At 50.0% G+C, this 27,954-nt stretch overlaps 3 protein-coding genes across 4 annotated transcripts in view; 1 reads left to right on the top strand and 2 right to left on the bottom strand.

The window, feature by feature from the left end:
- Positions 1-797: 797 nt before the first annotated feature.
- On the bottom strand, positions 798-3,994 carry LOC120905837 (paraplegin). Of its 2 annotated transcripts, none has more exons than XM_040317063.1 (3): positions 3,505-3,994; positions 1,380-3,424; positions 798-1,295 (listed from the first exon to the last, which is right to left on the bottom strand). In XM_040317063.1, the coding sequence occupies exons 2-3, from the start codon at positions 3,393-3,395 to the stop codon at positions 942-944; spliced, it is 2,370 nt and encodes a 789-aa protein (XP_040172997.1). In that variant the 5' UTR covers positions 3,396-3,424; positions 3,505-3,994; the 3' UTR covers positions 798-941. The 2 variants fall into 2 exon arrangements, with proteins under 2 accessions (XP_040172997.1, XP_040172996.1); XM_040317062.1 differs by having other exon boundaries at positions 3,500-3,994.
- Positions 3,995-5,436: 1,442 nt separating this feature from the next.
- On the top strand, positions 5,437-9,778 carry LOC120905838. The gene is made up of 4 exons (XM_040317064.1): positions 5,437-5,699; positions 5,798-5,962; positions 6,030-7,470; positions 8,862-9,778. The coding sequence occupies exons 1-4, from the start codon at positions 5,645-5,647 to the stop codon at positions 9,316-9,318; spliced, it is 2,118 nt and encodes a 705-aa protein (XP_040172998.1). The 5' UTR covers positions 5,437-5,644; the 3' UTR covers positions 9,319-9,778.
- A 2,690-nt stretch (positions 9,779-12,468) lies between these two features.
- Positions 12,469-27,954, bottom strand: part of LOC120905522 (mannosyl-oligosaccharide alpha-1,2-mannosidase IA) — a 28,502-nt gene continuing 13,016 nt past the window's right edge. Inside the window, exons 2-7 of the mRNA XM_040316374.1 lie at positions 19,550-20,223; positions 17,550-17,948; positions 14,076-14,514; positions 13,723-14,006; positions 13,528-13,644; positions 12,469-13,458 (exon numbers count right to left, since the gene is read on the bottom strand). Coding sequence (XP_040172308.1) covers positions 13,324-13,458; positions 13,528-13,644; positions 13,723-14,006; positions 14,076-14,514; positions 17,550-17,948; positions 19,550-20,223 — 2,048 coding nt within the window. The 3' untranslated portion in view covers positions 12,469-13,323. The remainder of the gene's footprint in view (positions 13,459-13,527; positions 13,645-13,722; positions 14,007-14,075; positions 14,515-17,549; positions 17,949-19,549; positions 20,224-27,954) is intronic.

Below are 27,954 nucleotides of genomic sequence, written 5' to 3' on the forward strand. Positions count from 1 at the left end.
GCCATTGTTTCGAAGGTACTACTCGGGCCAGCTTCGGTGGTCTCCGACTCCAACCGATTCCGGACTACTCCGAATGACTCCAGACGACTCCGAATGGCTGTTACTCCGAACAACGCCAGCCGACTCCGACTTTGAACAACTCCGGGTAATGCTGGTCGGACCTACCTTCCGGAGTCGGTTCCGAAATTGGCGGAGCCGAATCGGAACCGATTCCGGATGTTTGCCAACTTTACCCATCACTAGTCTATATCAACATAATGTAATACATAGTTACGTGTAATAAAAGCACTAGCAAGAACGGACCTCTTTAAACCTTCGGTAATCGGAACTGGTTTCGAAATTTTTAGCAAACGCCCAGAACCACCTCCGCTTGTTTGTCAATTTTCATAGATTATTCAGTCAATTTTGCGCAACTGTGACGAGCGGTGCTTTGACCAACGGCCAATTTGAACGTCCTTAGGAAAGGGAACTGCTAAATAGCTCTTCTTTTTGCGTTAGAAAATGCTCCAAAAATGTTACAATTACTTATTTGCTACCGAATAAGCGGATGTTCGTTTTCAGCCTTTCAATAGCTCATCTTCTAGGTGAACTATGGACTTGAACTTGAACGCCACAAGTTGTCGGACTGCACCTGACCTTACGTTTCGCTCATATTATCGTATTAGCTTCCTTGTGTTTTCTTCAATTAATAGTATCATAAGCATTAGAATCATGCTCGAAATCGTTAGTTCTTTCATTGGACTAGGCAAAAGCTGGTCAAACCACGTTCCCCTGCCCTGCCAGTACAACTGTCCGCGAACGTAAATAGGCATCATTAATTTATTTACAACGCAACATACCCACGCGCGTTCGGCTTCCAACCATACACAGTGTTGTTGTTTTTTTGCTTGCTATCCCGCATAGACTACACCCCTCCTCCCGCTCCCTCCCTTCCTTCTACCTTACTTTTCCTCCGTGCCGTTCTGGGCGAGCCGCTTCAGGCTGTCCTCGAACTCGACCGGTTCGATCTTGCGCCGGGCATCGTCGTACTGGGGCGGGCCGATCAGCTCCACCACCTGGTCGTAGTTGAGCGTTTCCTGCTCGAGCAGCGCCTCGGCCAGCCGGTTCAGCTTGTCCGCGTTGTCGCGCAGTATCTGCTCGGTCCGCTCGTACGCCTCGGTGATCATCTTGCGCGCCTCGAAGTCGATCAGATTGCCTAGCCCCTGCGAGTACGGTTTCTCCGCGTACGGGCTGTTGTCGCTGTCCTCGGCGAACGCGATTGGCCCGACCGTGCTGTTCATGCCGAAGTATTTAATCTGCAAAAAAAAAAAAATGGGAAGAGTGGCACGGTGAGCGTGAGAATGCACCGGAAGCGAACCGGCTTGAACAATCCGGCTTACCTGTGCGTACGCCATTTTGGTCACCTTCTCGAGATCGTTCTGGGCGCCGGTGGTGATCCGGTTGAAGGTGAGATTTTCGGCCGCCCGGCCACCGAGCGCCATGCACATCTTGTCGAACAGCTGCTCGCGCGTGTACAGCTTCTGCTCCTTCGGCGTGTACTGGGCGAACCCGAGCGCCAGGCTGGTGCGCGGCACGATCGTCACCTTAAGCAGGACGTCCGAGTTCGGCAGCATCCAGCCGACGAGCGCGTGCCCCGACTCGTGGAACGCAATCACGCGCCGCTCGGTCGGCGACAGCGCGTGCGACCGCTTCTCCGTCCCGCCGACCAGCCGCTCGACCGCGTACTCCAGGTTGCTAGTCCGCACGACCCGCTGGCTGGTGCGGGCCGCGTGCAGCGCCGCCTCGTTGCACACGTTCGCGATGTCCGCGCCGGAGAAGCCGGGCGTCAGGGTGGCGAGCCGGCTCGAGTAGGTGGCCGGCGGATGCTCGAGCGCGATGCCCGACAGATGCTTCTCGAAGATTTCCTTCCGCTCGGCCAGATTCGGCAGATCGATCAGGATGTGGCGGTCAAACCGGCCCGGCCGCAGCAGCGCCTTGTCGAGGATGTCGGCCCGGTTGGTGCTGGCCAGCATCAGCACGCCCTCCTTGCTCGCCATGCCGTCCATCTCGACCAGCAGCTGGTTGAGCGTCTGCTCCGACTCGCCCGAGTTCATGCCGCCGCCGACGCCGCCCCCGCCGCCGCCCTCCCGCTGCCGCCCGATCGCATCGATCTCGTCCACGTAGATGATGCACGGCGAGCGCTTCTTCGCCTCCTTGAACAGGTCGCGCACCCGGGCCGCCCCGAGCCCCCCAATCATCTCGATAAACTCCGAGCCGTTCATGCTGAGGAACGGGACCTGCGCCTCGGTCGCGACCGCCTTCGCGAGCAGCGTCTTGCCGCAGCCCGGCGGGCCGAGCAGCAGGGCGCCCTTCGGTACCTTCGCGCCGAGCCGCTGGTAGCGCCCGGGCGACTTGAGATAGTCGACGAACTCCATCACCTCCTGCTTCGCCTCCTGCAGGCCGGCCACGTCCCGGAACCAGACGCCCCGCCCGCCCGACTCGACCGGATCGACCAGCGTGAACTTGGCCCGCCCCATCTGCGTGAAGCTGTCCATCGAGATCGGGCCGCGGCCGCCCCGGATGCGGCTGAGCAGCGCAATGATCACGCCGGTCGCGAACAGCGTGAACAGGATGCGGCCGCTCACGTCCCCGCTGCGCTCGAACTGCACCGACACGCCATCGGTCACGCCGAGCCGCTGCTCGACCGACCGCAGCTTCTCCTCGAACTTGTTCACGTCCGCCACCGCCATGTGGAAGATGTTCGACTGCACCCGGCGCCCCTTCACGATCGCCCCGTCGTGCAGGATGATCGTCACCATCTCCATGTCCGGGTGGACCACCACCTCCTTCACCTCGCCGACCGCCAGCATGTGGTGGACGAACTCGTGCCAGCTGACGTAGCGCGTGGCCGACTCGGGCCGGTTGCGGGACGGCAGCACCATCGACAGGAAGCCGACCAGCAGGTAGATCGTGATCATCCAGATGAGCGTCTTCGTCACCACCGACATCATCTTCTCCTTGTCGTCCTCGTCCTCGTCCTTCTTGCGGTTCGGGTCGGACCCTTCCCGGTCCGGCGGCTTCTGGTTCGGACCGCTCGGCTGCGCGCCCTGCGGCGCCCGGTTCCCGCACGCCGTGTGCAGATGGCGCGCGAACACGTACGCCGGGATCGAGCCCGCATCGCACAGCATGCGAAGCAGGGCCCGCTGGTCGGCCTGCAGCTGCCGGAGCTGGCGCCGGGTCGGGGCGGGCTGTGTACCGTGCGGCACCCGCTGCAGCTCGCGCCAGAATGCGTCCCGATGCGACGAATCGCTGGTGACGGTGCGGTGCGCGAGCGCCAGGACGGGCTCGAGCCGGCGCACCGCCAGCCTCACCACGGTGCCATTGATCAGCTGTCTACACCGCTCCAGATGATGCATCTTTGATGTGTTCCAAATGGGTCTAGAGTCTAAAAACGAAAAAAAGCAACCGATGCATTGCGTTAGTGTGCAAGGTCCAGGGGCACTTCTGGATCAATACAAACCCTACAGGAAGCAGCACAGTCCAGGCCAGGTTTACATAACACGTCGGTGTGCGCGGAGGGAAAAGCCTGTACCAGTGGGGCACCTACTTCGGTATAGCATTACAGGAACTTTTTGGCAGACGGAAAATCACTTCACCGAGCGCATCTCGCAGATTTGTTGTTGCAGAACGTATGACGATTTCGTACGCGCCTGTCGGTGTATTTCACAATCTTGGCTCGTTGTTTACCAACGCACGACACGACCGAACACGCACCAACAAGCCCTGGGGTGTTTGGTGGGATATAGGGGGGGATGGAAAATTGCACAAAATGTTACACCACCTTTTCTTTGCTTTTATGCTTTGGTCGCAGTTGCTTTCGCTTGCGATTACTTCTTCTTTTTTGGAAAATAACAATAAAAATAGAGTAACGTTCGGTCGTCGAAAGCAAAACCTGCCGGACGTGAATGTTTTTATTTCGCTGCTCCGTATTGTGAAATCAGCTGTCAACAGAATCCACGAAGCCGGCGGTATAAACGGAGCTGGACATGTCAAACGGTTTGACGCAGCGGTTTGTCGGTGCCCATGCAGCAACAGTGTGTCAGCGTGTTTATTTTGTGTTCCCAACTGAAACAGGGTATAGGCGCGAGATAGGGAAAAATCCTGATTCTTGTTGAGAAGTATGACGAGATTAAGATTTAATCGTTAAATATGCATAGAGAGACAACGACTCGCGTTACAAAAATTAGCTCAATTTTACTTGGTATTCGATTGAGCGCAATGCAAAATTTTACTCAACGCAGATCAAAGTAGCTCGTTTTTCTCAGTCAACCTACTTGTGTTTTTCTTTAAAAACATTAAAAAAAAGTTTAAATGTGTTCAAATTAATCTGTTTGAGTTTAGTATTAATTTGGTAAACAAACTGGATACTTTGTGTCGGATGAAGCAGAAATATCGCGCGAGGCAAGTAGCTCTGTTTGCACAACTGAGCTACTTTTTGTCGCGCGAGGCGTCGTCATTTTATGTCAATTTGAAAGGTACCCAAGCGCCACAGATTAAGCTTAAACGACTGGAAAATTGAATATCCATAGAAAAAAAAAATGAAAGCTCCACAGCTTCATTGCTTTGATCAATAGATGGCGTATTACAACTCATCATTATATAGCTATCCTTTTCTTGCAATGTGTTTCGACAAGTTTTATCTTATCGTAACCTATATAGCCTTATAACTTTCTGAGCAAAAATCTATATAAATGGTCGTGTGGTCAGATACGTGGGTATCAACACCAACGACCATTACTCAAATCTCACTTGCTTCAGTGCTGGTGGTTTCCGTTGGAGTTTAGTATTTAAACAATCGTATCGCCGTTCTAGATCTAGCGACGCATAACTACAATGCGAAACCATACAACAGTACAGAGGAAATGAGAAAGCTCTCCTCCAAGCGATGAAGCTCAACTGGTTGGGGTATCCCACCAACAGAGAGCGCCACCAGCTTTTTTGCTATTTTTAGAATGCATGAGCTGTTTGCCGTCCGATAAACGAAGTCTTTGTATATTCCGTTTAAATTGAGAGCTTGAGTCGTTTAGAACCCGTTTAGTGTTCGTTTAGTGGATTTGTGGCACTTGGGTAAAAACTAAACTTTGCCAACCAAACCAACTCTTTAAAATCGGTATTTTGCTCGTTATATTGCGGCTACTGCTTATACACAAACATCGACGACTGTTGTAAAACTGAACCTCAAAATGGCAACCTGCCAAATGCTAAGAAGACACCTCCTCTATATTCCACCTTGATAGGGCCTTTACATTCAAATAAAAAAAGCACTGAAACTGTACCCGTGCGCGTAACGGCGCATTCAAATCGCACACGTCAAATTGGCCAGCAGAGTGTAGCCGCGAGCTGTCAACGCATACCGGCAGACGTTTGTCCGTTTGAAACGGCGCACAATAACAACAATTTCGACGGATCACGGGCTTGTGCAGTTGCTCAAGCCGCTCAAAGGCACGGACTCGGTAGCTTGCTGGGCGGGTAACAAAACAAGTAGAAAAAAGCGGTGAAATACGGGTGAAATAAATCCACCGTGCTACTGTGCTTTGCATGCAGTCCAATGCTTTAGCAGGCGGCATTTTCGGTGTCACAGCAAGCGTCTTGGTGAAGGGCCGTGATGGGCCAAACGATGGATTACAAGGAAGAGTGTGATGTTGCGATCATGGTGTACAGTAAGTAGCCGTCGCCCTTGCGCATTTCCGAAGGAGGGTTTTCGTTGCTGCGGCGTGTGTGGTTTGTTTTTAATTGCCCTTTCACGCCCGCCTTTCAGATTATCTGATCGAACAGCGCCTGGCGCAGGTGGCGGAAGAGTTTTCCAAGGCAAGCCCGTTCCTGCCCCACATACGGCGGTGTCCGCGCGGCTGCATGTACCTGACCGCACCGCTGCGAAGCCTCCAGGAGGTGGTGCGCGAATATGTGGCCCTGCACCGGAACAGTAAGTTCGACGCGATCGCGGTCGCAATGGGGACCGTTTAATTTAATTTGCTGTTTTGTGCTTCCAGTGAAGCTGCTGCTCATGAAGCACCACCGGGAGGTCAGCCTGCCGCACGAAAATACCACCTGGGAGAAGGTCCAGCATGTGGTGGAATATTTTCGCTCGAAAGTTTACGCTGAACAGCAGCCACCACCACCACAGACACAGCCGGAATGCCTCATTACGGTGAGCAATTCCGAACCGGCCGATGCCAACACATACATTCAATCGAACGTGGCAGCGTGCGCGGAGCCGGAGATACGCCACAATCGGCTGGACAGCTTCGTGGTGCAGGACGCGACCGGCAAGCCGGTGGCACAGCTGCAGAACGATCCCATCATTTACCAGTTTGCCGAACCGCACCGGTTGGCCGGTACGGTGCAGCTGCCGGCCACCCAGCTGCGTGAGGAGCACTTTGTTTACCAGGTCGCGGATGGCAGCCAGCGCGAAGTGACGGCACACCTGCCAGGCGTCGTCGGGCAGAACGCGCACGGCCAGCCGATGTTGCTGTACGTGGTGAACGATAGCGACGGCAGTGTGGTGGAGAGCTGCCACCCGCCCATGACGCTGGCGTACCAGCAGGACGACGTCACGATCGGCCAGCACGTCGAGATCAGCACGGAGATGGTCGGCTCGGCGGGCACATCGGCCTCGCTGCACAGCCTGCCGGTGCTTACCGACGAGCCCGATGCAAACGCCAGCCGACTGGTGCTGGCGGCCGCGCCTCCACTTGATTCGAACCCACTGGCCCAAGCGTACGCCAAGATGGGAGCGATCGAACAGCAACAGGTGGTCGAGCACGCTGAGATGGAAGTGCTGCCGGCTCAGCAACCACCAGAGCCAACGCCAACAGCCGACCCGGCCCAGTCCACGCTCGAATCTGCAGTACCGGTGCAACCGTCCGCCCAGAAGCGCAAGGTCGACCCGGACGCGCTGGAGGAATGGAACCGCATCCGCTCGATCAACCGGTCAAACTTTGACCAGCACGTGCGCGAAGCGATCCACCAGGAGGAGGTGCGCAAGCGGATCGCGCTCGTGCTGGACGACATGCGGAAGCGCGAACAGCCGAACGCGAAACATGCCGGCAAGCACAAGCGGACCACGAGCGCCAAGAAAGCGCTACGCGGCGACGGCACCGCCACCGCCACCACCGCCATCAGGACGAAATCGCCACGCACCACCGCGAAGAAGTGCACGGTGCGCATGAAGCAGTCGCCGGTCACGCCCGACCCGGCGGGGAAAGCGTTGGCGGTGAAGGTGGCGCCGGCACCGGCATCTGCATCCACCGCCGCCGCCGCCCACCTCGACAGCGATTCGTCCGAGTTCGCCTCCTCGGACGACGACGAGGAAGCGGATGTGCGGGAGATGGTACAAAATGTCAAGCGGTACCGGCGCCAGCAGGGGCAGCAGCAGCAGCAGCGCGGCAATACGAAGGAGAAGCAGACCAAAGCAGAGTCGACGGCACAAAGGTAAGTTACGGGGCGAACGTGGCGAAAGTGTGGAGATTGGTCGCAAACAGCTTATGGACTAGTGTTGTGTTTCATGAATCTTTCGTTGAGATTCATTCATATGAATATTCAGTGATGAGTGATTCGATTCTCGAATCGACTCTGCAAAGATGCGTGAACCTTAAAAGATTCATCTCTAAGGATTCATTTCTTCAGATTCTTCTCTAAAGATTCATTTCTTAAGATTCATCTTTAGAAATTCGTCTCCAAGGATTCGTTTTTAAAGATTCATCTCCAATGATTCAATTCTTAAGATTCATCTCTAAAGATTCATCTACAAGGATTATTTTCTAAAGATTCATCTCCAAGGATTCTTTTCTAAAGATTCATCTCCAAGGATTCATGTCTAAAGATTCATCTCCAAGGATTCTTTTCTTATGATTCATCTCCAAGGATTCTTTTCTAAAGATTCACCTCCAAGTATTCATGTCTAAAGATTCATCTCCAATGATTCATTTATAAAAGATTCATCTCCAAGAATTTAACTCTAAAGATTCATCTCCAAAGATTCATTCCTTACGATTCACCTCTAAAGACTCATCTCCAAAGATTCATTTCAAAAGATTCATCTTCAAGGATTCATTTCTAAAGATTCATCTCCAAGGATTTATCTCTAAAGATTCATCTCTAAAAATTCATTTTTCAAGATTAATCTTTAAAGATTAATCTTCAAGGATTCATTTCATAAGATTCATCTTTAAAGATTTATCTCCTAGGATTCATGAATCTCAAAAAAATCATGAATCTTCAAGGATTCATGAATCCATTACAATTAATATATCTACAGGGGTTCATGAATCTTCAGAGATGTATGATTTTCAAAATATTGGGTTCAAGCCTCGCATGGACCGTCTCCCCGTAGCAAAACAACTATCTGGCTGCGTGGTACTTGCCAAGAAGTCTCGAAAGCCTGTATAGGTGGGCATTAGTGATGGGTAATGCGGAGCGAAGTCATGGATCAACTCCGACTCCGGTGCGCAAAATATGACTCCGGCTCCGGATCATAACCAAATTCAACTCGGGATCAGTCCGGATCAATCCGCATCAGTTTGGATCAATCTGGATGAGTCTGGATGAGTCCGGATGAGTCTTAACGAGTCTGGTAGAGTCCGGGCGAGTAGTTTAGGTTGACGTTGCAATTGCTAATTCCCAAAATGACTGTCCATTATCGTTTAGACATGAATCTTTGTACATTCACAAATCTTACCAACCGGGATTAAGATCCACTGAATCATTTCAAACAATGATTCACGCTCATGAATCTGAATCGGATTTACTCAACACTATTTTGTGAATACCCAACGAATACCCCACACCTAACTAACTTTTGTGTTCCCTTCTCGCAAATCCAGCAATACGTACAGCACACCGCTCCAGTGCCGGATCAACATGGTCGTGGGCCGGTCGCCGCGCACCGCCACCGTCAAGCGCACCATCCGCAACCGAACGCCCTCGACCAGCCCGGCCAGCACACCGCTGAAGCGTGCCAAGCAGCAGCCCAAACCGCAGCCGCCCAGCGAGATACTGTCGCCGGTCACGCCGCGGCTCGGTACCGCCCGCCAGCAGCAGCTGAAGGCGAAAAAAGCAGCCGGTGGCACCGCCAGCCCCGAAACCGCCGGCCCCGCTGGCGGAGGCGACGGCCGGCAGCAATCGGCGGCCGGTGCGGGCCTGTGCCGCCGCCGCCCGCCGCAGCAACGAGAGCGCGGTGGCGGCGCCGCTCGGCAAGGAGAAAGCGAAATCCCCCGGCGCCCCGCTGAGACCACCGTCACCAGCGAATGTGGAGAATGTACCGCCGCCGCCGCCCGATGACGTCATTGCGACCGTACCGCTAGAAGAAGCGGCAGCCACGCCAGCCACGAAGCAGCCCGCACCAACCCCGCTGGTTGCGGCCAAGAAGGAGGAGGAGAAGGAGCAGGTGCGGGAGGAGAAGGATGAGGAGGAGGAGAAGAAGGAGGAGGAGGAGGAGGATACTCACCCACCGGGCCCACCGGAGGAGGTTGAGGTGGGTGAGGCGGCCATATACGCGGTGCTGGCGCAGCTGCACGGGGACGACTGACCCGCCCGTCCCCGTACCCCGTTCCCCGTGCCACTAATCAGCCTTGGTGTGTGTAATCGCAAGGGTTTTGCGATCTCCTTTCGTTCGGCTGGGGGCTACTATTTGTTAGTGATTTTGTTGTCTCGTATTACCTGTCCTGTTCTTGTAATTTCAATCGAAGAAAACCAAAAACGAAAACAAAAAAAAATGTACAAAAAAAAGACAACGAATGAAACGAACAAATGCATTTTTGTTTTTTTTTGTTATTGTTGTTTATTTCGCAGATTTATTTGTTTTTTTTTTCTTTCGCTTCCCTCTCTTTCTCTCTCTCTATCCCTATTCGCGAACTTCTGCCCACCACTTTCTTGTATATTTTCTACCCCCGCTCTTCGCCGTAGCATCGTTTGGTTGGTTTTTGGACTCCCTATCCCCCCCCCCACTCCTGTCGTGCTCTATATTATAATAATATTAACTTTCCTCCTCCTCCTCTTGTGAGCTTACTTGCGGCGACACTTCCCCCACAAATTACCCTTCGCTCCTTTTCGCTGCGCTGTGTGTGTGTGTGTCGGAACAACCATTGCCGCTGCTTCCGTTGTTGCTGTTGTTCGTTTTAATTTTCAAATTTGTTTAAAGTCCCTCATTGTTTTACTACTACACCACTACTACGATAATTACTAAAAAACGATCCCGTGTGTTTGCGTGTGTGTGGGTGTGTTTGGGAGTGTGCCAACAGTGCTTTTCGAACTATCCTATATCTTTTTTTTGTTTAATTTTTTGCAATTATGATTTAATTTTTTTTTATTACGTTTAAGATATATAATATAGAAGAGTTATAATAATGCACGATATATAGCCTAAGGTATGTATATATTTGTTTTAAATATAAGATATTTCTATTACATCTAAACAGGGTAAATCATTTCTAGTAAATTTTTCTTCTTGAACCACCCCCCTCCTCCCCCCCCTTTCCGTCCTCGCTGCATTTGCCTTAACGCACCCCATAATATTCCATACCTACGCAGTGCTCCTCTTTGCGATCAATGTGTTGGTGTGTGTGTGTGTGTTTGAATGTGTTTTTTTTAATCTTTTGCTTTTATAAGAAAAAAGGGAAAACGGTTCTAGCCTTAGCAAGCTATTTTTCCAACAGATTGCGACGACTGCAGTGTTGCATTGCGTTCTTCATCCCACACGTGAAATGACCACCGCGAAAAACGAGCGTGGGAAAATCGGGGGAAGGAAAAAGGGCGTTAAAAATGGTTGATTTACCTTTGCTGCTCATTAAACACATCCACACACACACACACACACCATCGCAGAAGAGATATATATGCTATGTACAACAAAAGGTGTAAGGTATGCCCCGCACGCCCGCCGCTCGCGCTGCTCATCACCGTCGGCATCCGTGTGACTACCCTTTCCTCCCCCATTTTCGGGTGCCTGTTTCCGTTGTTAAAGTGGCGCACAACAACTATAACAACAACAACAACAACAATGACGACAACGACCCCGAACACAAGAGCTGAGAGGTGGGAAGAAGTGGAAAAACTTTCCGCTTAGGTTCTACATAAATAATTATATAAAAAGAAAACGAAAGAAAGAAAACAAACAATTAAACAAAAGACACACACACACACACACACACACACACACGCACACAGTCCCTATCATCGTTTTTTTTTCATTCCTGTCGCATTTCAATGTGCATTCTTTTGTTGAAAATTATCCTTTCCGCTCTGTATGGGTGTGTGTGTGTGGGGTGGTATCTGTGTCCCTGGGGGGGAGGGTTTTTTTTCCTTCTTGGTACAGGTATGGTTGTGTGACAGCAACCATGGTCCTGTACACTTTCACACCAGCACACACACACACACACACACACACACACACACACACACACACACACACACACACACACACACACACACACACACACACACACACACACACACACACACACACACACACACACACACACACACACACACACGATTGTATCATTCCGGTACCGGGAAGGATACCCCCACGAGCGTCGCCGAGCAGTAAGCGATTTAATTAAAAGTGTGGACCATTTCTTCCGAATTCTCCAGGGCCCTTGTCTATACATATCACTATAAGTCACTACTACTACTACCACTACTAGTACTACTAAGTCCTACCTCTGCATGTGTGTGTGTGTGTGTGTGGTAGTGTTTAGCTCTGGTATTAGAGAGGTGCTAGTATTTCTCGCTATCCCCTTGGTTGCTCTCCTACGGGATGGGGAGATGGTTCTCTCTCTCTATCTTTCGCTCTCTCCACTTCCCTCCCGCTTCCCTTCTTCTTCTTCTTCTTCTTTCCTTCTTCTTCTTTTTCCTTTCTTTTTCTTCTTCTTCCTTTTCTTCTTCTTTCCTTCTTCTTTCTTTCTTTTCTTTTTCTTCTTCCTTTTCTTTTCTTTTTCTTCTTCATTCTTTTCTTTTTCTTCTTAATTTCCTTCCTTCTTCCTTTTCTTTTCTTCTTCCTTTTCTTTTCTTCTTCCTTTTCTTTTCTTCTTCTTCCTTTTCTTCTTCTACTGCTTACTTTTCTACTTCTTCTTCTACTGCTTACTTTTCTTCTTCTTCTTCTTCTTCTTCTTCTTCTTCTTCTTCTTCTTCTTCTTCTTCTTCTTCTTCTTCTTCTTCTACTACTTCTTCTTCTCCTTTGTTTGTTGCGTAAACGGTGGTGCGGGATCTAGAGATGTGCACAAAAATGGACGCCTACCAAACCTAAGTGCAGTGATTGTGTATAGGTGTGTGTGTGGGTGTGTGTGGGGGCATAGTTTACTTTTCGGCGACCGGCTTACATAAAAATAGGTGTACCACCAGCTTTCAAACCGCTGCAGCTACGGGGGGAGGGATGATGGAAGCGTATGTGTGTGTGTGTGTTTGCTTTGAGCCCACCACACTAGTAAGTCGTTGTTTTGCTTCGAGGGAAACTCATCACAATTTAAAAAAAACGGGAAGAGGAAGAGTGGTGCACAAGGGAGGGGAGTAATATCAGCACCGTGGTAAGGTGGAGAGAAAGCAAAAAGGGAGCGTAAATAAAAAAAAAAAACATCTACCGGACCCTATCGCGACGTGGCGCGTGCCCCCCTAGAATATTTGCTAAAATGTGTTTCCTAATTTTTCTTTTCGTTTTTTGTTTGTTTTTTGGTTAGGAGGAATAAGATTAATCGGTACACCCCGTTGGATACACGGCCTTGCCCGATGCGTTTGCTGGGCCCTCATTGCCCTCACCTATATCTCGCATTTTTCCTAACTCTCGCCCACACTTTCTCCCTATTTTTGTCTTTTACACACACACACACACACACATACACGCACACAAACACACATACTATTGGCACGTAAACTGTTGGTAAAAGAATGAAATTTGCTTCTCGTTTCCCTCTCGACGTTCCCAAACCCCCCTCCTCAGTGTGATTGTGTTTTTGTGTTTTTGTGTTTTTTTTTTCGTTTTTTGTTTTTCTGGGCTCCATATTGCTTGTTTTTTATGCTTTCCCTACCTACCACCGTCTTCTCCCCTTCCCCCCTGTCCTGCCACGCACTACAGAGATAAGGTATCACCCGGTGGCCGAACAAAATTAACACCCTTCTTCGCCCAAACTTATCTGGCTCCTTTCGGCTGAGATACAGGGATAAGAAATCTTGCGGTTTTTTTTTCTCTACTCTCCTTCTCCTTCTTCTTCTTCTTCTGTTTGTGTGTACACGCGCGTGTATGTGTCACTGTTTTGTTGGACCCTCTCCATCGATCGCGCTTGGCGCGCCACTTTACGGTGAGCTGGAACCGGCCGCCGGACGGTACAGCGGATTCCGGTCTTTGACCGGCAGCGGGTGCGCCTCTGTGTTGAACACCCAATCGTCCAGCGGGAGCAGCGAGTCGTCGGAAAACAGCAGATAGAGGTACTGTTGGAAAGGAGAAGCAAATTAGCACAATTGGTACGCGCATCTCGCTGTTGAGGGCCGCGACCCTACCTTGAGCGTTTCGGCGAGGAAGAAGCTCTGCTGCACGTCGTCCTTCACCGGCTCGGTTAGGTAGACGTTCTTCAGCCCGGTGTACCCGGTCGGTGTGCGGCAGTGCTTCTCGAGTGCCTGCAACAGAGTAATATGCGAGTTAATAATGCAAAGGATATTGGCAAAAAAACAAAAAAGATAGCACGCTCCCATTACCTGCACCGCATCCCAGCCCCAGTCGCGGTACTTCTGGTCGTGCGTCAGCCGCCACATGATGAAGTAGCTTTCGAACGTTTCCGGCCGCAGGATGTAGTACTTCTCCTGCGCCTTCAGTGCCTTCGCCTCGACGCCATCGTTGAAGCGGAACGATTCCGGCCCGAGCCGGGTGTACGTGCGGATGTAGCTCTCGTGGCACGTGTTGGTCAGCCCCTCGCCGATCTCCATGTACTGCTGGGAATACTGATTGTTGAGCGAGGTACCGCCGAGCCCGAACAGACCACCTGCAACACAAAAAAAGAAGAAGTGTTAAAAACAGCGCAACTTACCTTCTAGGGGGGTTCGTCGCTTACCTGCAAAGCACGCCAGATGGTCCATCTTGTGCTCGAGCCGGTCGAACTTCATGTCGGACACGTACGTCAAGCCGGACGGAGTGTTCCGCACCATGTGCTTGATGATGGCCTGCATCGCGTCGTCGTACATTTCGCGCGCCTCCCAGTCCTCCTGCCCGGACTGGATCCACGCCTTCAGCAGGTACTCGTAGAAGCTGTCGCCGAGCGCACCGAGCGACATGTGCTGCTGGCCCCACTTGCCCGTCTTCGGGTTGAGATAGTTCGGGTACAGGCCCTTCGGCTTCTCGATGTCCTTCAGCACCGCCCGGATCGTCTGGACCCGCTCCCGGTACACCGAGTCGCCGGTGATGTCGCTCAGGTAGGCGAACTCCATGTGCAGCGTGCCGAACTCGGACAGGATGCTGCTGCCCCCGCTTGCCCAGCCGTAGTTTTTGCTCACCTTTATGTGTGTGGGGGTGGGTGTGGAAATAAAGAAAGTAGAGATTAGCGTTGGGCGAAAGACGAACGGGTCACGAATGTCGTTTGCTGCAAACGTGCGCATATGGTGGAGCAAATGTGTAATGGCGAGTGTGCGCGACTACTCTGGAGGAGAGACCGTTTCTGGATGGGAGATGAGAAACTACAACAATCCTTTCTTCTTCTTCTTTTTGCTTTTGTTTTTCGTGTGCCGATTATAGCTGCAAAAGTGCACACAAAAGACTACACACACCCCGGCGTCGCGCGACCATTTTGTGTGCACTCGAGGTGGATGGAGGTGACAAGGGACGCTACACGGGGTTACACTACACCGCGCGTGATACGCGCGGGATTTGTTGTACTACCACTACTACTGGGAAGGGATGTGACGTTGGAGACCACTACTACTTGGCGGGAGCAGGAGAGCGAAGGAGGAAAGAAAAAATGAATGGCGGATAGCCCAAGATGGCCGCCCAGACTACGAGGAAAACGTTACTAACCTTATAGAACAGGGTGGTAAAGAATAGCTCTACGTGCGTTAGTATGCGTTCGAGCATGGTTTGAGGCTTTTCGCGACATTTAACAACGGGGGGGAACGTATTACGGGTTACGGTTCACACATTTATTATTGTTGTTGTTAGATATATTGATGAGTGTGTGTGTACAAATCCCTCCGCCCACATACACACATACACGACACAAATACAGATATCAATGGGGAAAGGGTTTGAGGTGGCGTTTTATATTTAAATAAAAACAAACAAAACACAACAGTCCAAAAATAGTGTTGGCAATCATACACGTATACGCACAAAACGAAACACACAGGCAATTACAACACAGGCAGGAAGCAGTTGACATCGGAGAGGCGCGCGTTCACGCGATACAGGGGGTAGTAGCAGTAGCAGTAGTAGTTGTAGTAGTCGTAATAGTATTCGTCGTCAGTGTTCGTTCGTACAGAGATGGCGCCACAGTAGACCGTAGACAGAGAGAGAGAGCGTAATTCATGTTGGCGTGTGTATGTAGCATTTGTTTAATTATCAGTAGTGTCACGGTAGTGTCGGGGAATAAGGATGGTGTTAGTGGGTAGACAGTTTATCACGCATGTTTCCGTGTTCCGCAAAATCCGAACCGAACGCGAATTGGACGGAGATGGAAAGGAGAGAAGGGAAAAAACAGTTATCGGTACGGACCATATCCGCTAGAGGGCTAGCTGTTGACTGCTGTTGCTAGTGCTTTTTATTTTGGTTTTAACCCACGCAACGTCGGCCAAACTCGGAGTCTGCCGGCGTGTGCCGACGTGGAATGGGCGAAGAGGGAGAAAATTGTATATGACTACGAAAACAATGCACGCAATAAAAAAAGAAAGTAATCTAATCAAAAGCGCACAATGATGATGATGATAGTGAGCAATGTGACCGTGAGTTTAGGGGGTTTAGAAGTAGATCAGTAGATATAGAAGTTAGTACAGAGATGCTAACAGAATAATCGTGAGAGTATAGAGATATAATTTGATGGATGAAGTACGTCGTGGTATGTTTTAATTTGGCAGTCTATCTGTCTATTAGTAGATGTCCGGTTTGGTTGCTGAGCGATGGAATTAACTTCCAGTACACAACACGAATCCTCAGACTTTCTAAATCGCCCAGAATAGTGATATGCTCTGTGGAGTGCTCCGATTCGACTCCGGCTATTGTTAGTCCGATTCCGACTCCAGCAAAATGGAAACCACTAGTTCCGCCCGGAGCCAGAGTCGTGCGGTGACGTAGTCTTCCGGGTCGGTGTCGGGTGAGTCGTCCGGAGACTCCAGAGTCGTCTGGAGTCATCCGGAGTCTTCCAGAGTCGATCGGAGTGGTCCGGAGTTGTCCAAAGTCACCCAGAGCCATTCGGAGTCCTCTGGAGTCATCCGGAGTCGTCTGGAGTTATTCGGAGTCTTCCAGAGTCGATCGGAGTGGTAGTCGTCCGGAGTCGCCTGGAGTCGTTCGGAGTCGTCCTGAGTTGTCCAAAGTCGCCCAGAGTCGTTCCGAGTCGTCTGGAGTCATCCGGAGTCGTCTGGAGTTATTCGGAGTCTTCCAGAGTCGATCGGAGTGGTAGTCGTTCTGAGTTGTCTAAAATCGCCCAGAGTCGTTCGGAGTCGTCTAGAGTCATCCGGAGTCGTTCGGAGTCGTCTAGAGTCATCCGGAGTCGTTCGGAGTCATTTGAAGTCATTCTGAGTCGTCCAGAGTCGATTGGAGTCGTAGTCGTCCGAAGGCGTCCGAAGTTTTTCAAAATCGTTTGGAGATATCCGGAGTCGTTCGAAGTCGTCCGGAGTCGTCTGAAGACATTCTGATTCGTCCAGAGTCGAGCAGAGTCGTACTTTTCCGGAATCTCCCGAAGTTGTTCGGAGTCGGACTCGTCCGCAGTCGGAGTCATTTGGAGTCGTCCGGAGTCGATCAGAATCGAAGTCGGTTGAAGAGAACTAGAACCGTCCGGCCGTCCAATGTGCTTGTGATCAAGCATTTTATTTCGTTGTGTGTCTTTCACTTTGTGCATTGTTTTGAAGACCGATTTCGTCCAACTCTGCATGACCCTGACTCCGAACTTCGAATCCGGGCAACTCCGAACAACTTTGGACGACTCCGTACGACTCCAGACAACTCTGAGAGATGCCGGACGGCTGAAGACGATTTCGAACGACATCGGATAACGCTGGGCGGACCTTCTAGTGTTGATTCAGAAATTGTCGGAGTCGGATCCAGAGCCGACTCCGAATTTTTGCCAACTTTACTCCAGAACACTCGGTCAGGTTACGAATACAAACTAAAACATTGGTAGTGGTGGTGGTGTGTCTCAAATGAATAAATACTGCTAACTACTAGCACGACCAGCAGTTTCAACACTACCGCCCCGTGCGTTGCTGTACTAGCGAGTCGCTACAGTGCTACAAATTCCATAACGGGGCGCAATAGCTATAGGAAGACAGCGAAGGAATCCTCCCAACCCCATATATATATCCCCCTATCCGCGACGAACACTTACCCCATTGTGCACGTTAACCAGCGCGTACGGGATGCCGGTCGGGGTCTGGAAGGCGGGCAGCAGCTTGTCCGCGACGTAGCGCGCCTTCTCCAGGAACATCCGGTCGCCGGTGAAGGCGTAGCAGGTGAGGAAGCCCCCGATGAACCGTATGTTCGTCTCGAACACGGACAGCTCCGCGTCCACGTTGTCGAGGGTGAACTTGCGCTCGACCCACTCCCGCCCCTCGTCGAACTCCTTGTGCAGGCCCATCAGGTAGAGCGTGTCCAGGCCGTCCACGATCGTCGCGCCGAGATCGAACGACCCGAAGATGCTGTTGCTGTGGCCGCGCTTCGACAGCGGCCGCAGCTCGTTCTTGCCCCACGCGTACAGTTTGTAGTTGCTCCAGGCGTGCACCATCATCTGTGAGGGAAAAAGGGGAACGCGGTGGTGGAAAGAAGAAGAAATTCGTTAGTACACACGAAGCAGAACCCAAAGAGTGCGTGGTGAAATCGAAGGCAATACGCGCCGCTACCATTTGACACATTTTCTGTTTTGTTGGTTAATGTTGGGGGGGCGATTGCTTAATAAAAGGGTCTCTCTCTCTCTCACACACCCTGATTGAGGGTCTGTATGGCACGCTATTAAGCAAGAGTTTGTGTGTGTGTGTGAGAGAGTTGATTTTCATTGAAAACGGTTTCTACATCGCAACAAAGCACTTATTACTGGGAGCCTTTAAACGTTCTCTTTAAATTGTTTTTCCAAGCAAAACGGGCCTGTAGTAAATCAATTTTATAGGTACCAGAGGGTTCTTAGCAACAATAATGTTCATTTTTTGTTGTTCTTCTTCTTTTTTGATTGCCCACTTCAGAAAACTAATCAGAAAAGATTTATAGCTCATATGGTTTTGCTCCATAATGGGAATCAAAATCACACCCGAACTTGTCGGGAGGAGCTTCCCAGCGCGTCTTTCGATTAGACTATTGGGCCGACCACAGTACGGTAGCAAAATTAGCCCATTTTATTTTGCAATCGTTGCTTGATGACTTTTATTTTGCTTTATGGTGAGTTTCAGCGAATGCTTCACATTGAGGCCATATTCCCCAGCAGTGCGTCACAGCATTGCTGAGTTGCTTATTTGATGCAACCTTCGCCTCTCTACCATTCATTGGAAGCCAGCCGATATGAAGCGCCAAACAAACACACTTAGCAAAGTCTGCCCATTGACCATCGCGCCTGGTCGTCCTTTCATCTTTCGGTTCGTTTGCTTCTGCCCGCAGCGTGCATATGGGGCCAAAATTAACCGCTCATATCAACAGAGCAAAAAAAAAACAAAAACCCCCGCTTAACCGTTCCACCAAACCCGGAAGTCTAAACAGCATACCGACCGAGAGCCGGACTGCGTTTGGTTCAACGTTCGCGGGCGAATGCAAATATGCATATTAACTTAGCTCCCCCTCCTGGCAGGAGTAGCTGGCCTTCAGGGGCCATCGACCACACAGATCATGCTGAGGATGCTGCCCCTCACCCCTCTCATTTTCAAAACTTGTGAGATGAGAGTTCAATAGCAATGTCACTGATTGTGGAATCGTTTCACGGTCACCGAAAACCCGTACGGTAAAGTGAAACAAACAGCCTTGGCAAGCCGTGTGGCGTGGCGTCTTGCATCGCCAATTGAATCGAATCGCGACAAACCGCGCGCACACACACACAGAGCCTCGGTTCGAAAGGCACACAGGCCACTCCTCGTACGTGGCGCCGAGGTCGTGTCCCATTGGGAGGAAAGGGGTTTGCGCTTTGGTGAGCGCAAACAGAAGGCACCGCTGCTGCCAAAAAAAAAAACAACAAAATCTGCTGACAGCTGATATCGCACTGTGCGCGCCTTGGGGGTAAGTAGTGCTTGACCTGGAAGGCCTTCGATGCAACAACAACCACAACAAATAAAAGCGCAACGGATCGAACGCGCCTAGTAAGCGAAAACCGAACGGATGTTCGGCGCGAAACTGTTGCTGGGGTAAACCGACCTGGCGCACGTAGTCACGCTTCTCGTGATCGATCGAGCTGCCGACGGGGCTGGCGGCGGCGGCGGCCGGGCTGCCCTCCTCGATCCGCAGCCAGCCGGTGGCGTTGATGTACCGCGGCACGTACGAGCTGCTGTCGTAGAGGGAGCGCCGTACCCGGGCCTCCTCGATGTCGGCGGCCGACGGGGCCGGTCCTTCCTCCTGTGCCGCCTGCCGCTTGCTGTGCGTGTAGTGATAGTAGTGCTGCTGCTGCTGCTGCCCGTTCGGGTCCAGGTCGGGTGGGCTGCTGCCGCCGAGCCCACCGAACCGGACGTGATCGTCGTAGCTGAGGAAGCGCTCCTGGTACCGGTGGTGCGGGACCGCCGGCTGCAGCGGGTCCGCCAGATCTCGCTGCTGACGCACCACCAGCGTCACGCCGGTCATTGCCACCAGAAACATAGCCGTAGCAACGACACTCATTCTAGAGCGGTTATAGGACGCAGGTTCTGGAGGACGCTTGCAGAGAGAGAGAGAGAGCGAGAGCGTAAGCAAGGAACGGGCAGAGCTAAAGCCCACTCGCGGTGATGTTCCCCTCGGCAGGAAGTACACAAGGCTCCACAGCAAGAGGGAAAGGCTCGCCACACACACACACTCGCTGTAGCACACACCGACGACGGTAACTGCTGCCCTATCGGACCGTTACTGCCACCGTCATCTCGGGGTGACGACCTTCTGTTTCACTATCGCGCACAGCACTTTAAAAAAAAAAAGCGCAGTCTTGGGCAGTCGGCGTCTTGGCCGCAGGTTGATGGACGGAAGGTGTGAGTGAGTGAGTTAGATTGGAGTGACGCGCGCGCAGGACTCCCCGTTTGCTGCAAGTCGAAGACAGCACTGGGTCAGCTTCCCGGCACGTGGTTGTTGCTGCTGCTATGGGCGGAACCGGTGGTCACCGGTAGACACGCACTGGCCTTCGCATCCGCGATCACGCGCGCTTAGCAACTGATTAGGGGCCCGTGCGGGATGGAAACAACAGCAACCAAAACACGGACGCGTTTGTCGGTAAGGCACACGGGGGGGCCCGATCTCCTCCAGATGTCCAGGTCCACAGCTCAGCGTTCCCCGGGGACCGGTTTGGTGGCGCGCGCAACCGGTTTGATGTTGTTTTTTTTGGGGGAAAATTTGGGGATTTTTCTTAGATCTTGTCTTTTTCTTAGATCTTGTTAAAAGGGAAATCCCCACACGATCTTCTAAGATCGTTGGAACTGTTTGCCGGTGTGCTGGATGGTACGATCGAGGCCACTGCGGAGGCGCACGACCTGACACAAAATCCCTTTTTGACCCCACCCCTTCCACGAAAGGGAGCGTTGGCTAGGAGGGCTCACAGGGACACGCACGCACGCACTGCCGTCCTTCGCACACACCACTAAGGCCCGGGGGAGTATGGCGCGCCCGACTACAACACACACACACACACGCACACACAGACGAAAGCACGTCTTCTCCGACCGCTCGCGGCTTTCTCGCTACTAACTGGTGCAGGCGGCGTCGTTTGACACACTGGCCGGGACGGTTTGCGGCTGTAGGCTTAGCCCCACCGGCGCTCTCTTTCTCGCTCGCTCGCTCGCTACTAGGCGACGAGCGATCGAGCTCCATCAAGCGGCTCTCGCACTATGGGCAAATGGTGGGACAGTTGTCCATCAGTATTTGTATCTCCAATAACTGCCATCTTTATTCGTTTATCCATTTATACGTTTAAAATTCTAAAACTACCAACGGAAGAATTGGATTTTTTTAATTACTTGCTTTTAATTACTACTTTCCAGCGGCTGCTTGCATACTTTTTGCTTTGTTTACATCCATACGATGGTAATCGCATTGGTTATGGAAAACGCAAAGCCGACATAGTTTTAAGTGCTTTGTGATACCAATCATAGTCAGAATTTAACAGATTAATATCTTCTACCATGTGTGAGGAAAGCTTTCCCGAAATTGAATCAAAGAACTGATCACGAAGTCTCATGGTCAGAATTTAGGTGTCCTGCTTTAGGAGGCCGCCACTGTAGGTTCGGATATATGGAAATTTGGTGACAACATTTCAACAACAACGTTACTGCAACAAATAACCTTATTTTAGGGGTAATGTTGTTGTTACTTAAACGTGGAAAGAGGTTTTGGACATCTTAGGGTCTCTTTCGCCTCTGATGTTTAGGTACTGATTTTGGACCCGAATTAAAAAGGGAGCAGTATTAGGTCCTGAAATGGGGTCTAAATCTGTTTCAGGACCGATATGGAATCTGAATCAATTCAAGGACCAGTATATGTTTGGGAGCAGTTCCAATACCGGTAGGTATATGTTACAGGATCTGTATGGGATCAGGATTAGTTCCAGAACCGGTATCGATTCAGTGTAAGTTCTGGTATGGGTTTGGGATCAATTCCAGGGCCGGTACGACTTTGGGAGCAGTTTCTGGACCGGTATAGAGTCAAGCTCAATTGGGATGGGATTGGAGTAAGTTCCTTCATCAGTATGAGATCTGTAAAATTCCAGGTTCGACATGCGTTCGGCATCTGTCGCAGGATCGGTATGGGTTCTGAATCAGTTTCTCTTAATGTGTCCCTTGAAGGTCACCAGGAATTGGCGTTGTCTTTTCAAAAATCCTTTGCACGCATCCTAAATTTATATAATTTCTTGAAATTATCTGAAAACGTAGTAGGTAGAATCCACGAACATGTTAAAAAACGTAAACAATGGTTTGAATCCCGCGGACCTTATGTCACCTTAAGGCGCATTGATAAAAAGATCTGTAAGATACCACCTGATTTCTTTAACGCATTTTGAACTGAAATAATGATAATAACTCTAAACGTTTAAGTTTACGGTGAGGCCCAACGATTTTAGGTCGCTCTAGAAGCATTATTCGTGTAATTCAGGGTTTGACGAGTCAGAATCAAATGTCAACAAACCATTTTCGGTAGCTCTAGATTCTCTCTAGCTGGCAAAAGTGACTGTTTCACTGCATCAACAGTATTTCTACACCCTTGCAAGAAGACTCTAGATAGTCTAAAGTGAATCTGAAGCTTTTGAAAATGTGTTGTTGACATTTGATTCTGAGTTTGTAAATTCTGTAAATCCCAACAAAGTCATTGAAATTTAAAAAAAAATCCACAAAATGTCTGACAGCTTCAGATGCAGTTGTGATTCTTATGAAATGATCCATCATTGCATCGTACTTGTATCTGGTTGACCAAGCCATTACAAAAAAACCCATAGTGCACCAGGGTGCAATTTGAACGCATTGCGCGCGCTCTCTCTCCTTCTCTCTCGGGTGCTCGGGCCCGTTGCTTGATTGATCGTGTTGAATGTGGTGGTCACTCTCTGGTGGACTTCATGCGATCGGGGGACCTTCAACCGGCCCGGTAGTACGCTCTATCTCTCTCTTTCTCTCTGTCCCTCCGGCACGTAGTATCGGCGAAGGTTTATGCGAGAGATCACCACCTCGACCCCACCACCATCATAGCGGAAAGGTGCAGACAGCGCACCTAAACTGCTTTACGCTCTGCACACACATTGGACTCGCAACAGTTCGTCGCGCGGCGTTCGGGCAATGTTTACGCTTTCCTTCACTTCTGTATTGTAAAAGAGGGTCAACAGTGACACTAGAATACCCCCCTCGCTGCCAGTACATCGGGTGTACTACTGTGAATCGATACCAATTCGTGCCTAACACCGATTCCAGCAGTCCTTGTCGACACTACTACTACTACCACTGCTGCCTACTACGGCACCAAAGATCTTCGTCATTAGCACCGTACGGGGTGAGAAGGTTAGAGCCACGATCGGGGCAGTCGGCAAAAGATCACGAAGAAACCCATCCTTCGAATGCATAACATGCTTCGCTGCTTGGTGAGGTCAACGGTGTACCCGGCCCGTTCAAATTGATTGAGACGCTCTTCCCATCCTGCTGCGGCACGTGCATCCATACATACTGTCAAGGACGTTGACGTTGCCGCAACACCCAGGCCGGTCCGAGAGATCGTCTTAAGACACCACCACATACACACCGCGAAGCTCCACGGTTCATTGCAGTTTGCCAAAGGGGTTTGTTTGTTGCGCGCGACCCCACCCCGGCCAGCTAATGTAATGCACGGTTGTGGGTGAGTGCGCCTCAAGCCTGGCCGAAGCGGGCGCCACCGTATTGCACCACACACGCGGACTGAGACTACCAACCGACAAGGTCAGGTCATCTGGCCATCTGGGGGCATCCAACGTTTGCACGTGCGTGAACAGCAAATGCAGATTAAGATGATGCAGCTTTTATTGGTGGACAAGAGGAAGAGATGATTTGAACATCTTTTTTGGGTGTGTGACAGTGATGGTGCAGCAGCAGACATCTTGGTGTTGCTCCATATCGAGCAGACCTTCCGCAAGCCCTAACCTTTGTCTGGAGATTAACATACTGGTCGATGTTAGTTTCCCGTCTGTAAAACTCACCGAATGTGAGGTCACCCAAAACACAATATCAACTCCCTGTCTCTCTATTTCCCCAAAAAAACTGCCTCTTGACCTCTGGCCCCTGCTCACACTGTCCCGAAGAAGGCGCTCGCGCAATCAACAATCGAATTCCAATATGGCCGAGCGGCAAACAACCGATAAGGACGACACCGCGGACACCGGAACGTTAGTTCCAGGCGTACTACAGGGCGCGCGCCACAATCGGTGCCCGTAATCAGAATCGTACGATGCTGACCCGGTCCCCCGGTTGTGCTATAATACCATTTGCGTTCATGTGTATGCTCGCACGATAGGCAAACATCTTTCACTCATTAGGGTTTACACCGGCCACGCAGGAACCGGCATTCTAGGGCACGGTGCGATATTGGTTCTGGCTGATCGGAGATTGGCCCCATTTCGGGGAGGGCTCTGCCGCAATCTACACTGACAAACAAATGGCGTCTTAAGGCAGGACAAACAAACGAGACGGTGACTGCAGTGTGTTGTCTGACCTGTTTGTTGTAGAGATGTTGCAACTCTGATTCAGAGTTATGAGTTCGAATGAATCTTTGAAATGAATGAATGTAACTGAATCTCAAATTAGGACTTATGAAGCTCTAAAGCTTCATGAATTCCGGATGATTCATAAGTCTCAATAGATTCATGACTCTCTCAACAAGCCTCGATAGCGCAGTCGGTAGCGCCTAAGTCTCATAAATGTCTCTCTGATAATTCAAGACATTTTGAAGATTCATACATTTCTGAAGACTTATGAATTTCTGAAGAATCATCAATTTCTGAAGATTCATGAATTTCTAAAGATTCGTGAATTTCTGAAGATTCGTCAATTTCTGAAGAATCATGAATTTCTGAAGATTCATGAGTTTCAGAAGAAACATGAATTTCTGAAGAAACATGAATTTCTAAAGATTTATGAATTTCTGAAGATTCATGAATTTTCGAAGAATCATGAATTTCTGAAGATTGATGAATTTCTGAAGATTCGTGAATTTCTGAGGAATCACGAACCTCGGATTTATAATCTATAGATATCTACGTCTAAACCTACGCATTATGTACAAACATTTTCGGAGATGGTCTAGTGCAGAGGTCTCCAAACTACGGCCCGCGGGCCGCATGCGGCCCTCAATAGCCTTTAATGTGGCCCGCGATGACTGGGTGAATGTTAAATTAAATAGCTTTCTTTTCTGACTAGCCAATCAAAATTTATATTTTTAATTCTGGAAGACGAAAATCAAGATTCAATAAAAGAAAGCTCCAGAAATTTTATGTATTTTGCTAGTATTTTCTTATTAAAACCAGATTTCCACCCATTCCAAAGGTAGCTTCAAAATGGTCCTCAACAAAGTTGATTGTGAAGCAATGCGGCCCGCGAACTGAAAAGTTTGGAGACCCCTGGTCTAGTGGTACAGTCGCCAACTAGCAAGTCTTAAAAATATGCCCATCGTGGGCTCAAGCCTCGTAGCAAGGATTTTACTAACCATGGTACTATAAATAACTCTGGAAAACCTGTACAGGGCAGAAGAACGAGAAAAAGATACAAATAAATAAATCCTCTGAGATAAAGAAACATTATGATATAGTTCAATATCTTGAAAAACATGAACCTTCCGAGATTCATTCGTACATCCTGTTCGATGGCTGACAGAACGCTGCCTAACATCCCTTCTTTCTCATGGCTTTGTGCCACGCCATACTTCGAACGATCGCCACAGCGACAAAGTGCAGCGCAGTACAATCACTTCCGCCCCACCTCCAGACGTCCAGCTGGTTCGCTCACTCCCGAGCAAAGGAAGCAAAAAAAAAAACTAACAAACATAGCGAATTAACACTTCCGGAACAAGAGCACGATGTCACGGTGGATTTTGTCTGCGCCCGTGAAACTGGCGATAATCGCAACGCGAACTTAATTGCATTCAGCATGCAAATTGAGGGCACAGCGCATCGCCTCCGTCCCCGAAAGGGCGAGACGGCCACGTTGTGTCCCCTTCTCCCCGTGTTTTTTTTTTGTATTCCTACCCATCTTTTCCCATCGCCCCAATTTTACCCGCATCGTCGCTTTTTCCGCATTATGTCCAGCGGGCAGAGTGGTACTTTCTGCGTAGAAAGTAGGCCTCTCTCTCTGTCTCTCTCTATTTCTCTATCGCTTGCTCGATTTTATTTGACCAAAGATGCTTTTTTATGCAGTGTACGGTAAGGCAAACGAACTAACAAGCGTTTCATGTACGCTTTCTGTCTTGCTCGTGCTCGTTAATGAGTGTGTATGAGGCCGAATGGCATTTGGTACTGAAGACAATTTTTTATCTTTTTTCTCTTCCTCTCGTTCTCTCTCAACAGCATAGGAAAAATCATGGATCCATGTTGTTCCTCCCTCCAATCCCTCCCCATGAAGCAAAGACACAGCTAAAACCACCGGGAAATAAACGCCCGGTGGGTAGTGTTTCTGCCGCTCCGATTAGCGCAGCCCACTAATGCATAACAAACCACCTGCCCCCTCCTGCCTTCTTCGCACTACAGAGCGACCTCATTCGACTCGTACAATGCTTGGCGCATTCCAGGAAGAGAGAGGGGGGGGGATTTAATCGAAATTGCTAACTTTCTCCCACAAGCAAAGTCCGCGCGCCCTTGTACTACACACAACGCTGCAAAGGTCGTGGTAACGGTTTCTGTAGCGCGGGTTGCCTACACGCCAGGCGCAAACGTGCGCGTGTTGCGGGTAGCCTAAGCACATGGATGGCGTTAATTTGAATGTTTTACAATTTAATCTACCGCCCGGTGGTGCTAAAACCGTTCGACGACGAGCCCTTCAGCCGTAAACTTTCACGAAGGGAGTTTTTCTCTTTTTTAATGCGTTTAATGAACGAAAACTTAAAACTCTTACTCGCGGACGTCGATAAGTTAGAGACAAAAGGGGAACAAATTTGCAGCATAAATCACATTTACGTTCCCTTTATAGCTGGACACTTTTGGCCTCATCACGGTACGGGCTGTAAAACAAAGACTGAAGGTGTGAAAAAGCAGGGCGTTTTTAAACGGAGGAAAAAAAATCACCTGATTACCATTTCAAAGTGTTTTGGGTTTTTAAAGTTTGCTACCCGCTAACAAGCCTAACAAAAGCATGGCCCGGCAATGTGTGCAAAGACACGCGCGAACAGAGCACTGCCGGTTTTGCCGGTTAGTTAATGTTGCATTTTAATATGAGAGTTTTACGGGCGTTGAAGGTTAAAAATAGACTGCAAAGCGGAAAGAAACGAGCAACAAAGCAACAGGAAACACGTTAGGTAGTAAAGAAGGGTTTGACCTTTCTCTGAGGCACACGCCCGTTGCAGCATCGACAGCTTCCAGCCAGTTTCAATAAGCGTGCGTTACGAACCATTCTCACCAAACAAATGTCTTGTGTGGCTCGGGGAGCTGCTCGCTTGCTTGCCCGTGCAATTGACGGGGGGTAAAGGGTGTCTAGCCATTTGTTGTGCTACTGCTTTAGCCAGCTAAGAAGAAAAAAAAAACGCTTTGCAAATGTTTTAATAGTATGGCAAGCGCCAAACAAATGGCCGTTACGTGGGGTGGTGTTGTTGCATTGCGGCGGGCACACATCGGTGTTGTAAAACGTGCAACCATTTGGACGATTGGAGCTAGACGTGTTGCTTTCAGAATTTTATAGATTTGGCACGTTCTGGACGCATTGAGTGGTACTGTTTAGATAAGGAATTTAAAACATTTTTCGCAGTAGCATTGAGACAAGAAATAACGCTTGAAGGCGTTTGGTGAAATCTTTATGTTGGAAAACTTTAGACTTGCAGCATTAACTCGGTACTTTTTATTGTGCATCTTTTATTTTGTAAAATTCGACTGACCCGGGACCTCGAAATTCGTCCGACCTCGTGTAGAATTTATCCATATCAACGTATAGGGAGGA

Source organism: Anopheles arabiensis, chromosome X (assembly GCF_016920715.1).
Source record: "Anopheles arabiensis isolate DONGOLA chromosome X, AaraD3, whole genome shotgun sequence".
Taxonomy (NCBI): Eukaryota; Metazoa; Arthropoda; class Insecta; order Diptera; family Culicidae; genus Anopheles; species Anopheles arabiensis.